This window comes from Nansenia antarctica (assembly GCF_963989245.1).
Source record: "Nansenia antarctica genome assembly, chromosome: 1".
NCBI lineage: Eukaryota > Metazoa > Chordata > Actinopteri > Argentiniformes > Microstomatidae > Nansenia > Nansenia antarctica.
Genome location: NC_137674.1, coordinates 18,422,370 through 18,435,739, shown reverse-complemented (window position 1 = coordinate 18,435,739; position 13,370 = coordinate 18,422,370). Strand labels below are relative to the sequence as shown.

Here is a 13,370-nt window from a genome sequence, read left to right as displayed (position 1 = left end):
AGTGTGGGACGCTGAATGATTCTGAAAGATGCCCAGTGTCTGACTGACTACTACCGGACCTGGTGCTGAGTGCTGCCGTAATGACTACCGCCCACTCTTTGCCCCTGAAATTCCTCAAGGCACAAGCCTCCATTGTCAGAGCTCGGTCTCGCTCCTCGGTGCTAAGCAGAGATTTGTTAGGGAATGTGACTGGAGTCCTTGCCGGTCGGCCCCTGGTTATGCTGCAGAGGAGCGAATGTCGTCGCATCGTGTGTATATCTGTGAAAAGGATGGTCCATCAATTTCACTGATAGACAGATCGCCCTCCCTTCTCCCTCTTCCTCCTCCTCTTCCTCTTCCTCCTCCTCCTCCTCCTCCTCCTCCTCCCCCTCCTTCCCCTCCTCCTCCTCCTCCCCCTCCTCCTCCTTCTCCCCCTCCTCCCCCTCCTTCTTCTCCCCCTCCTCCCCCTCCTCCTCTTCCTCCTCCTCTTCCTCCTCCTCTTCCTCCTCCTCCTCTTCCTCCTCCTCCCTCTCCTCCTCCTCCTCCTCTTAAGGATGTCTTTAAGATGTCTTTAAGTCATATCAGTGTTGACTTTGTTTCAATGCTTGGGTTAGTTCTGTCATATGTGAACTGGTGCCCATTGTCTTTGTTATTGCCCATAATGCAATATGTGTTGTTGGGCTTTTTTAACATTTTTTTTTTTTTTTCCTGTCCTGGAAATCCTTTATTTTGTTTGTTTGTTTACTGCTAATCATCACACTTTCAGCATCATCGCATGCACACGCACACACACGCACGCACGCACGCACACACGCACACACACACACACACACACCCTACGTATCTATCTCACCTAAGACCAGACAAAATCGAATTCATGTTAAAACCCCAGAACCTCTGCCAATGTGTTTTTACAAGTAAATTGAAAATGCATTTTCCAATCTCGCTCTTTCAAATTACTTTTTGAGAGTTTGAGAACGACTATTTTCTCTTATCGCAGTTATTTCCCCCCAATGTGCCTCTGCCCCCCCCCCCCCTCTCCTGTGTCTGGGCTCCCGTAGAGCATTTCAATGTGCCTGCCAGGTTGTCAGAGCTCTTAGTAACACATCCCTTAAGTAAACCTCTCTGCACTCAGGTACCAGATACTGGAATTGTCGGGGCACCTTTTTATGCCTTTGACATGCTCACTTTGCTGTTGCACTCAAGTGCTAAAGCATCCTAGCTTCTGATTGGAAGGTACAGATACTAGATACTGTTCTTCAAATGTAGTTGCTAGCTGGCATTTGGGTTTTACTCACCAATCATAGTTCCATAACTCGTAAAAAAAAAAGAATCCTCACAGCTTCTATTTACCCAGTGCAATGTGATGGATTAGGTTGTCTTAGCGATGCTTTACCCAAGACATAAGCCTGGTCTCTTATCCACACACACACACATTCCTACTCTGACATTTCACATTTCAATAGGCCTGAGCGTTTGACATGTTCCATGTCATTATCAGCTATGAACATATGTGCATGTAGACACACAAACACCCAAGTCAACCGTGACGGTCGGTAGCCCTCTGACTGTGCCAAGTACCTATTTCCTGTCCATTACTCAGCCCCGGCGCCTTGGAAGAGATCCTGGGTGTATTTATAGAATAAAACATTGGCCTCCGCTGCCTCCCCTGCCGTACCATGAATCATTGATGTTCCTTTTATAAACTTGATTCTGTTTTGGGGCAGGTTTGATTGGTAGTCTGGCGTGCGCACGCGTGTATGTGTATTATTACCTTCCCTCTTCTTCCTTCTTTCTTTGAGGCAGTGCCTTGCTCAAGGCCACAAGGGCAGCGGTAGGCACCTTAGATATGATGCCATCGTCAGTGCCCCTGGAGCGTTTAGGGGTTAAGTGCCTTGCTCAAGGGCACATCGGCTGCAGTAAGCCTCTTAGATATGATGCCAGCAACCCTGCCCAGTCACCGGCTCACGTGCAGCTCCCTCCTGAGGCGGGGATCGAACCAGAGACCTTCCTAGACCTGGTGAAGAGGGCTCCCCCTTCTTCCTTAGGGGGTGTCGGGGGTGAGACCTTCTTTCGATTAAAGATTTAGTATCTGCAAGCTGTTATGTTGGGGGGGGGGGGTTGATGTGCTGTGGTTTGCTGTGGCTGAAAGCCGAGAAGGGACAGTTGCGCTGGGACTTATTTGATTCCACATCCTGTCATGATCTGTCAGAGGGCTGAGCACCTGGATGTTGGGGGGGGGGGGGCAAGTAGCCTAGAGGTTAGAGCGGCTGGCTAGCAATCGGAAAGTCGCTGGTTCGATCGCCGCCTCAGGAGGGGAGTGCAGGGCAGCTCATGTGAGCTGGTGACTGGGCAGGGTTGCTGGCGTCATATCTAAGGTGCCTACCACTGCCCTTGAGCAAGGCACTTAACCCCTAAACGCTCCAGGGGCACTGACGATGGCATCATATCTAAGGTGCCTACCGCTGCCCTTGTGCCCTTGAGCAAGGCACTGCCTCAAAGAAAGAGGAAGAAGAGGGAAGGTATAATACACGTACACGCGTGCGCACGCCAGACTACCAATCAACCACCTGCTCCAAAACAGAATCAAGTATATAAAAGGAACATCAATGATTCATGGTACGGCAGGGGAAGCAAGGCACTTAACCCCTAATTGCTCCAGGGGCGCTGACTATGGCTGACCCTGTGCCTAGAGAAAAAAGACCCAAAACATTTTGTTGTACTCTGCAATGACAAAAAGGATGAATCTAATCTAATGTTGTGAGTGTCCCCAGCCCAATCATTTAAAAGATCTAAAATCTAAAGCACTTTGAGCTGCAACGTTTGCAGGGAAAGTGCTATACAAATAAAAGTTATTATTATTATTGTTATTATTATTTACCTGGCCTTCGCTACCTCACCTGAGCCTTCTCGGTCAGGAAACTTGGCCTCGTAATGCCACAGCCGACAGGGCTGTGAACTGCTTTTGTCTTCGCCCAAAACACATTTTCTATCTCTTCCCTCTCCCTCCTCCTCTCCTCCCTCCTAGCGTTTTCTTCTTTAGCAATCTGTTGGGTCGCTCATTCAGATGATTGGATGGGTCAGTCACATGACTCCTCTGTGGTCTCACTACTGCTAACTGGTGGTGTGTTTCTCCAGGGTATAAAAGTCTATCTGAGGAGGCAGATTGTTTCAGAGAGAGAAAACACAGTTGGTTTTTAAACGAGGTGGGTGTGTGTGTGTGCAGCACCAGGCCAGGCGGGCGGAGGCAGCACGGTACGCTGCGTAGTGACAGGACCAGGGACGCTGGGCTGGTGGGTTCTGGCAGCCAGCAGATGTGTCCTGTCCCCATGGCAGCTGCTCCCCCCCCCCCTTCCCCCCCGACATACAAGACAGCTGCTCCCATTAAACTCTGCAGGCGGACCCCGGACGACCGAATCATGACACAGCCATCCACCCGAGGGACAGGCGTGCACGCACACACGTACACGCAGACGCATACACACACCCACACAAACACACAAGCACACACACAGACGCATACTCACCCACACAAACACACACACAAACACACACACGCAGACACATACACACCCACACAAACACACACACGCAGACGCATACATACACCCACACAAACACACACACGCAGACGCATACACACCCACACAAACACACGCAGACGCATACACACACACACAAACACACACACGCACACACACAGACGCATACACACACACACAAACACACACATGCAGACGCATACACACACGCACACACACGCACATTCTCTCTGTCTCTTGTACCCTTGTGTGCAAACACATGACAATTCACTCGTCCACTCAAATACACAATACACAAAAGAGTCATTTATACACACTCACCCATACGTACACCTGCAAACCACCAACTCTCTCTCTCTCATACCCATATTTAGTATTTTTTTTTCTCCCTCTCATACCCCGAGTAGTGTTCTCATTTTCACCCTTCGCTATTTTTTTACGGTATTTATTCTTTTTTCGAACGCTTAAAAATGAGTCATTACTGACCGATCACGGTCCGATCAAGTTCTGTGGCTGAAGCATGTTGGGCTCGTGGCTCTCTCTCTCTCTCTCTCTCTCTCTCTCTCTCTCTCTCTCTCTTTCTCTCTCTCTCTCTGTCTGTCTGTCTGTCTGCCTGTGTCGGTGTAGTAACACCTGTGTGTTCCACACGTAGTTGCACCAACATTCAAATACGCCTGTCGTCTTGAATCTTTTTCCGATTTCAATGTATGACACATCATTCGAAAGCTGACAATCTGTAGTTTCAGACTATGTAAACTATTTTTTTTTTACTTGGTTTATGATTTCACCAGCTGGTGTCACATATTGTGTGTCTTATCACCTGCTCTGCGTGTGTTGCCCCCCCTCCCCCCTCCCAGGATCCTGCAGCAGCAGAATGAAGACCTGCGAAGACGCCTCTCCCACACCACCCACAAGATGGAGGCCATGGAGACGGAGTTCGAGACCAGCCGCCACTACATGCAGGCGGAGATGGGCCGCACGCGCGACGACCTGGAGAAGATGAGAGACAAGTTCCGCAGGTGACTTTTTTTACCAGCTATAAGAGCCGCCTCGGGGGTCAAATGACCATAGTCTATACCAGCGGTCGGGAACCTATGGCTCGCGAGCCATATATGGCTCTTCCGGTGACGGCATATGTCTCTCAGACAATTGGGTTGAAAAGTAAAATAAAATAAAAAAAGTTGAAAAAACAATTTCTGTTTGGAACTGATTTTAAAATACTTGTGATATTGCGTAATAATACTGTGTCATTTTAAAGTAAACAGAAATGAGTTTTGAAGTTAAATTTCACGGGACTCTTCACGGGACCCGTGGGTCGGGTCGGGAACCAATGTCTCGCGAGAGTGTCAGAGGTCGTTGTAAAGGTGAATAAATAAAAAACAATTTGATCAGATAGTGAACTAGCTTATACGCTTCAACCCTTGTAACGAGAAAGATGGCAAAAAGAAAAAAAGACGATGATTACCGTGCATTCCAGGCTGCGTGGACAGAGGAATTTGCATTTGTGGAGATCGCAGGATCTGCGGTATGTCTAATATGCAATGATAAAATTGCATCGATGAAACGGTCAAATATAAAGCGGCACTTCGATACGCATCATGCTTCATTTGCATCGAAATATCCAGCGGGGGACAGCAGGAAAAAGGCATGCACACCATGTACCTCCTCTTATACCTCACACCATGTACCTCCTCTTATAGCTCACACCATGCTACCTCCTCTTATACCACACACCATGCTACCTCCTCTCCAGCACATGTTTCAACAGAGAAAGATGAAATGAAAACCTTCCCTGGCAATCCATTTTTAATGAATCTGATCAAAGCCGTTGAATTAATGAGAGCTTAGCCGTCTGATTATGAATCTCGCTGTTACCTTCGTTCTGTCAAACCACCGGTGCATGTTGAGTTATCTGTTGCAGAGCGTTGTGGGGGGTTGGGGTGAGGTAACATGAGGTGTAACCTGGTTGAGACCAGGTCTTCCTACTTCAGAACGCCTGGTGAAATCCTTCGCAGAAAGTAGCTACGCCACAAACCGATAAACCGATAAAATACCATGCTCGGGCACAGCTCAAGAAAAGAGAATTCTTTTTTTTCCATGTTTTCTTTCATTTTCTTCAATGTCACAAGCTAGCGTAGGCAACATCTTCTCTGCTAAATAATCCTCCCCCGGTCGTAAAAGAAGACACACATAACAACAAGCAACCGTTCTACGGGCATGTGGGGAAAGTGTTCTTGGAATGTAACATCCAATGAAATTGCAAGAACATTCTCCCATTGCTCCGTCCAGTTCGATCCTAGCCAGATCAGCTAAGAGAAACGTTTCCGGACCTCCGAAAGAGGTGTGAGAACGTAGATTTAGAGGTATGGTTGTGTGAGACTAGGTATCTAAGTACCGTATAATCGGAATGAGGTTGCTCCTGTACTTGTGTAGTATTAATGCTGTAGTGACTAGTACCAGCTTTGAAACACCTGTGTTATTACTAGGGGTGTAACGGTTCACGTATTCGTAGCGAAATCTTCGGTACAGGTCTTTCGGTTTGGTTTGTGTGTGAACCGAACAAATGCAGCGTTGTACTACACATGCAAAAAAACGTACTTACTTACTGACTTAAAAACCGAGGTACGTACCGAACCGAAGTTTTTGTGAACCGTTGCACCCCTTGTTCTTACATAGTACTGTGGTGATCACATGGTACTGTATGTGGTGATCACATGGTACTGTATGTGGTTATCACATGGTACTGTATGTGGTGATGGGTGGTTTGTGTTCATACACAGGAAAACAATCCTTACTTCTTTGTGTAATAACACTGTAATAACACTCCATTACTATGCAACTACTAATGTTCTGTTTAACAGCAGTTTAGTTCATAGAGTATTTACTACGCAGATCTAGGGCAACTTCATGTATGGTGTGGCCCCAAAATGTTAGTTAAGTTTCTAAAGGATAAAGTAGAAGCCGCACACTCTCGTTCCAGATGCAAAAAGTCTATATTTATTAACGGTTTCGGCCGTAGCCTTTGTCAAGTCTTACAAACACAATGGTGCATGTCAGCCATTAAATAGACAGGTAGGTTTGATTGAATAGGCAACACCTGTGAGGACACACCTCCGTGAGATGACACATTACGTCATAAATACCGGTACATGAACACAACAGTCGGTGTTACATAATAAGCTATCCAGAGGCTCAACATTCTGTGTAGCCTACGTGAATAGACCCATAAGTGAGGGCTGGATATAAATAAGTGAAGTTTCTGTCACAATACCATTCTTGTATGTCAGGAAGTGAATGCTGTTTATGTACAGTTCATCCAGTTGTTTTTCAGACGACTCATCCCGAGTTGTCTTCATGTCCCTGTCACACTCCTTCTGTCAGCTCTCGCTAGACACAACGCCATCCTCTACCGCCGCTTTCCCTCAAGTCCTTTTCTGAATTGATTCAAAGAGACAGAAAGAGAGAAAGTGCTGACTTATGGTCGTGCAACACCAACAGAGCTGTGCCTAGCGAGTCAACTGATTATTTAGTTGTTTGTTTTTTTCCCATTCCGACGACGGGGTTTATTAGAGGTCTTGTGATAGAGCGGTCTGGTTCCTTCGAAACCCCTTAAGCATCAGCAGCAGCAGCAAGGATTTTACAGCCATTTATTATTCTGTGTTCCCTGGTGATACACCTGCAACCCACCGACCAGCTCTTACTCGAGAAATCAATGGACTCTCCTTATATCCATCTACTCGCGTCAGTCAAGTTGATTCCTAAAGGTAGACTCATCGATATGAAGCCACAAAACAGCGGGGAGACTTACGGAAGAGAGAACTCGAACAAAAATGTAATACAATTCACTCACCGAGCTTTTTTTGTCTGCCATTTGTCATGTTGTCCCCTATAGAATCACTAACCCCTCAAACAGACAGCAAGCGTCTACCTCAGCAGCGCACGTGCGTGGCGGAACTGTTGCGGCTTCCACACTGTTCACGTTTTTTCTTCTGTGGCTCTAACTGCGGAGCTGCTACCGCCAGCCCTGTCTTCGTACATCGAGTTTCGCCCGCGACGCGCGCGGCACGCGGGAAAAAATAGGCGGGACTCCTAATCTCTAGATGGCGTGCCGCGGCAGCCAGCGTGAGACGCGCGTCACGCGCGCCGCGTGGCTGCTTTAAGCCGTTAACGCGGGCGCCGAAATGAAACGCACACGCGCCGCTGAAGTTGAGGCTCGCTGTGTGTTTTTAAGGGTAGGAGTGTAACATCTTGCTTGGGCGCATCTGAAACATCTCAGAAGTCCTCCCGTGGTTATATCATCTCGCTGAGTCCACATTCAAGTAAAAGGCAGAGCGACTCCCAGCTGTGTACTCGCTGTAGCTCGTCAGATCGTGTTGAATGAAGAATGTTTTTTTTTTTCTTCAAAAAAGTCCAGTACACTTTAAAACTTGTTAGCAGAAGAGTCTGCCGTTGTAACACTTTTAATGCGTCTGCCCGATTGCAGGTTTGAAAAAAGAAAGTGGGCAACAACATGACAATGGTGTAGTGGGTCCAGGGTATGCATAAATCCATCTTTTAATGAGACGAGAAACTCTCAGAGACTCTCTGTAATGAGACTGTAAAGGTAATGCAATTATGAAGTGGCACGGTAATGATCAATGAGTTTCCACACCACACTGAGGGCACAGCAGCACTTCTGCTCAAACCGCTCCACAGAAACGAGGACACGCAGCTATCGCTGGAGTGGGCTGACTTTACTCACCCAAAAATGCGTCATTTATGATGATGCTTCATTTTGTATCAAAGTATTGTTGCTAGGTAAACACCGACCACATAGAACACTTGACCCTAGGTGGGGAGTGTTCTGGAGTTCTTTGGCAGTCAGTGAGTTCAAGAGAACTCGGCAACCCATTTCCCCCGTATCTGCATTCTAGTGATATTCTTTTTCTCCAAACAACCAAATGATCATTTTCATCTTTAATTTGTTGCGTCCATTTGTATTTACGCTCGAGGCATTTCCTATTGTTTTGATGTAAATCTGTCATTTTATTTTATGTATTTGTTTTGCTGTCAACATGAGTGTAGGGGGGGGGGGGGGGGGGGGAACGACGACGACTGCCTTTAGCTGTTTGGGGTTCCAGCTCTAGGAATGTAAAAAGTAGTTAAGTCTGATTCGAAGGAAACCCTTATGGCAGGTTGTTTGAAATCCCCTGTGTGTGTGGAATTCAAAAGCAATCATGGTGGTTTATCTCCAATCAAGCGGCGTCTCTTACTGGTTTTGGCTCTGTGTCGGCAGTCGCATTGAATTATCCCCAGAGTTTTTCCATCATGAATCTAAGAATGAGGGTCCTATACGGCATGTGGTGGCCCATCTGTACGTCCTGTCCTAGATCACACATCTCAACGCAGCCTCAGTGAAGATAATGCTTCAGTTGCTTCAGATTAGCATCATAATGAATGTGTGTTGTATCTGTTTATCATCCAGCACACAACAAAGTCACACAAATGCTTTTGGGGTACAGATGTCTGTGTGGGGAAAAGGCTTTGGGAATGAAAAAGCTAATTGTAGTAATTATGATTACGATTTAGTATATATGTTACGGTACATGTGGGAATACGGTACATGTGGGAAAACTAGGCGTAGGGTTAGGTGCTAGGGTTAAGGTTAGGGTTAAGGTTAGGGTTAGGGTTAGACATGCCAGCATGTACCAAGTCACCCTAGCACCTAACCCTAACCCTAGTTTTCCCACATGTACTGTATTCCCACATGTACTGTAACATATAGATAGATAGATAGATATACAGATATAATATATAAAATGTACCCCAACCCAGGAACAACCCTCACATTTTGACTTCCTCTCTTAGGACTTGATTTAATTTGTATGCATCTGTCAAACTGTTCAATCTGACTTTTTCGGTGGGAAATCTTCAAGTGACTTGAAGTGGCTCTGTTCATTTAGCGTCCTATCAGCGCTAGTCAGTCTCTCTCTCTTCTCTGAGCTCTTCCACATGGCCTGCAGTCTCATTGATGTGTTTATTATGATTGGTGTTTATTAATTCTGGATTGTGGCAAAGCGACGGAAATCAACCGGTTGAATGGCGGGGACGCCTTTCTGATGATTGGGGGATGAGGGTGGGCTGAGAGAGGGCAGTGAGGGTGTTAGCTGTATTTGAGGGGGGCTGAGAGGGCAGTGAGGGTGTTAGCTGTATTTGAGGTGGACTGAGAGAGGGCAGTGAGGGTGTTAGCTGTATTTGAGGTGGACTGAGAGGGTAGTGAGGGTGTTAGCTGTATTTCAGGGGGGCTGAGAGAGGGCAGTGAGGGTGTTAGCTGTATTTGAGGTGGACTGAGAGGGCAGTGAGGGTGTTCGCTGTATTTGAGGTAGGCTGAGAGAGGGCAGTGAGGGTGTTAGCTGTATTTGAGGTAGGCTGAGAGGGCAGTGAGGGTGTTAGCTGTATTTGAGGGGGGCTGAGAGGGCAGTGAGGGTGTTAGCTGTATTTGAGGGGGGCTGAGAGGGCAGTGAGGGTGTTAGCTGTATTTGAGGTAGGCTGAGAGGGCAGTGAGGGTGTTAGCTGTATTTGAGGTAGGCTGAGAGGGCAGTGAGGGTGTTAGCTGTATTAGAGGGGGGCTGAGAGGGCAGTGAGGGGTGTTAGCTGTATTTGAGGTAGGCTGAGAGGGTAGTGAGGGGTGTTAGCTGTATTTGAGGTAGGCTGAGAGAGGGCAGTGAGGGTGTTAGCTGTATTTGAGGACTGTGATGAGGGATTTTAACGTTCTTTTCCTAGCCAGGTGTTTGGAGTGTAAATCACAACGTCCATACACACTGGACATCACGAGAGCTATTCAGAGTCCTAGGGTCATCAGGACAAGGTTACACCAGTGTGTGTTCTGTTTGCAATAATATCGCTCTATCGATGGATCTATCAATTGGCCATTGTGCCAGAGGCTAGGCTTATAACATGTTGGCATTTGCATGGACAGATGAACACTCACTCACTCACGCACACACACACGAGCACACACGCGTATACACGCACACACACACACACACACACACACACACACACAGTCTTTCTGCATGCTGAGGAATCTGGCTCTGGAGCAAAGCTTCCCTTCCTGATTCTGATTGGTCAAGCAAGAATAGGGACATCATCAGGCAGGAAACAGATATATAATGCTTGCCCCTCTGACAGGAAGGGTCTTTTTGCTTTTTGTCTGCTATTTTCTCTCTGCGCTCATGTGACTTTGCTTAATAAAAGAGATCAGAATACAACGCATGCTCGTCCACCTGCGGAGTGGGGACATACTGATCTGACATCAGTCTGATCCAAATGTGACTATGGCGAGTCCCAGACCTGTCTGACAGACGCGATTTGGCGAGACCGTGGCCACAACGTGCATCCAGACATCAAACGACAGCTGTGAAAAGGGCAGAGAAAGGTTCGCACCCTGAGCAACGACGATTTTCGTCATCCGCAAAAAAACAACTGGTTGTTGATGTGCATATGATTTGGACGTTTCGATAAACTTCAGAAGTGCAATTTTGTTGACAAGGTTTTTTATTGAAAGCCGGAGGTAAAGTTCGTGCTGGAGGTCCACCATGGCCTTCATACTTAGGACCCTTTTGTACAACGTCCTGGCGGTGGCTAACGTCTTTAGATATTTTGTCTTTGTTATCCACTCCATTACATCACATTGTGAGAGTGATTGGTGATGATGATTGCGGTGATTGTGACAGTAATTGAGCACAATCAGGACTTGGAGGCATTTTCCCTCCAGAACATTAATGCCTGCAGGGCTATTTGTATCAACTGAATATGTCCTGCACAGTATGCCACTGGTTTAGGCTTTTGAATCTTTACAGCATAATTGCATTTACATAAAATCCACAGCTTTTCATTCAGAGAGAAAGCATGTATCTAGCCAATTTAGGAGGCAGTAGATATAGTGGAAAAATAATTGCCATTGGCCTTATTGAAATGGGTTTAATTCAAACACCCCTTTCCCCCCTCTCGATCCTCGCTTTTCTTGTAATTTGTGCTGAACGCCTAACCTGTTGAGAAGCGACGCCAGCGATGTCGTGATGGTTTCGTTAAGTGCTCTGAAAGGATTCCTACCACGCTTCTAAAAGAAAAAGAAAAAAGTAAACGTGGTGAAAAAAAAGCTAATCTAACACAGAAGACTGCCAAAAGAACAGCATGCCTACTTTTTACCTCGGAATGTGCCCATTATATGGTGCCTTATTACGGCAGTAACTCTGAATATACGGCCCGTTTGTTTGTTCATATGACAAGCCAGCCGGAGCCAAGATGCACATGAAGCGACAGCAGCCGAATCTGAACTATGATTGTGGAGAAGAGAGAAGCGAGAAGCGAGATAAAGCAGTTGAGCTGGGGGTTCAGAGTTCTCTTATTACCATAGTGCTAATGTTCTAGAACACTGGGAACATTTCCACTCTCTGTAAACCGCCTAGCGTCTGTGGCTATCTAATCTTTCTATGTGGTACTGGCCGGAATGTTAACTGAAACCCGTCTTGTTTTTTGTCTTGTCTCTGTCCCCCTCAGACTGCAGAACAGCTACACCGCCTCGCAGAGAGCCAACCAAGACCTGGAGGAGAAACTTCACGCCCTGGTAACCTTTCACCTCTCACTGTTGGAGCCATCTTAAGGCCTTTTTGAGTTTGGTTAAGAAAATCGATTAATGAGATATTTTGTGTTTTTTGTGTGTGTGGAGTATTATGAAATATGTTTTATGAAACATTTTGTTTACCTTTTTGGATTTTGTCATGTATGTACCTTTAAGGATGTAGTCGATTGGTCACCTGCCTGATACTGAGCGAATTGCCGTGAGTGATTGGCACCTGGTAGGATGGCTTTATATAGGTGATTAAAATGTGTGTTTGCTAGGTTATGGTGGAGCTCATAACATTTTCAACTTTGAAATGGCTAATCCCCGTCTGCTAATACCATTCACCATAACCTCAGTGGCTAAATTGAAGTAAGAGAAGAGGATTAGCCATTTCACTCACCTTTTTCATGTTTTTTTTTGGATTGTCCTCTGATTCTTACCTAGACAATGTGTTCACATGATCAATGGACAATGTGTGTCTCAGTATTTCAGCTTAGTGAAGCTATTTAGTGTCAGATGTGATCCCTCATGCAGGTGCTTTTTCATCCTCTCTTCTAAAGAGCGTCGCTCCTCTTCTCCTCTTCTCCTCCGCCACTCTCATTATGCCACACCTGTCACACCACAATTATCCAGCAGGATCTCTGGTTAGAGCTTTTTTCGCGGTGCAGAGTACTGTAAGGGATTAGTTTCCAAGGGAATAGTCTCTATTCAAAGGCCAAATCGTTCCATCACCCGCGTCCATGGTAACCCTGGGGGAGAGGGAGGTTCATAGCTCTGCTGTTTCCCCCATGGCAGCCAGCCATTTCCAACGTGCACAGACAAGCGCCTATGTCGCTGTATAGTACGTGCACTGCTCTCGCCTGAGTGTGCGTGTGTAGCAAACGTGTGCTAGAACAGTATTGATTTCCCATGAAAAATAGAAAATTGGCTGAACATTCCCTTTTCATGTCAGTTTGCGGGTGAGAAAAGCTTTAGCCTAAAAGCCGCCCCGTAGAAGGGAGAGATGGTCTGATCGGATGGGGGGGAGGGGGAGGGGGTGGTGGTTGATGCCTCCCGCTAAGAGCTTTGCGGTGGAACAGGTGGAACAGGTGGTGTGTGGGGGGGGGGGGGGAGCTGTGGGCCTGTGTGTGTGTGTGTGTGTGTGTGTGTGTGTGTGTGTGTGTGTGTGTGTGTGTGTGTGTGTGTGGGGCTGTGTGTATGTGTGTGGCTGTCCTTGTCCCCGTCCCTGATGTGCGGCCTGGTGA

General features: G+C 46.8%; 1 protein-coding gene across 1 annotated transcript in view; it reads left to right on the top strand.

The window, feature by feature from the left end:
• tjap1 (tight junction associated protein 1 (peripheral)) overlaps positions 1–13,370 on the top strand; it is a 66,361-nt gene that overhangs the window by 37,925 nt on the left and 15,066 nt on the right. The window contains exons 6-7 of the mRNA XM_080544786.1: positions 4,379–4,540; positions 12,063–12,129. Coding sequence (XP_080400912.1) covers positions 4,379–4,540; positions 12,063–12,129 — 229 coding nt within the window. The remainder of the gene's footprint in view (positions 1–4,378; positions 4,541–12,062; positions 12,130–13,370) is intronic.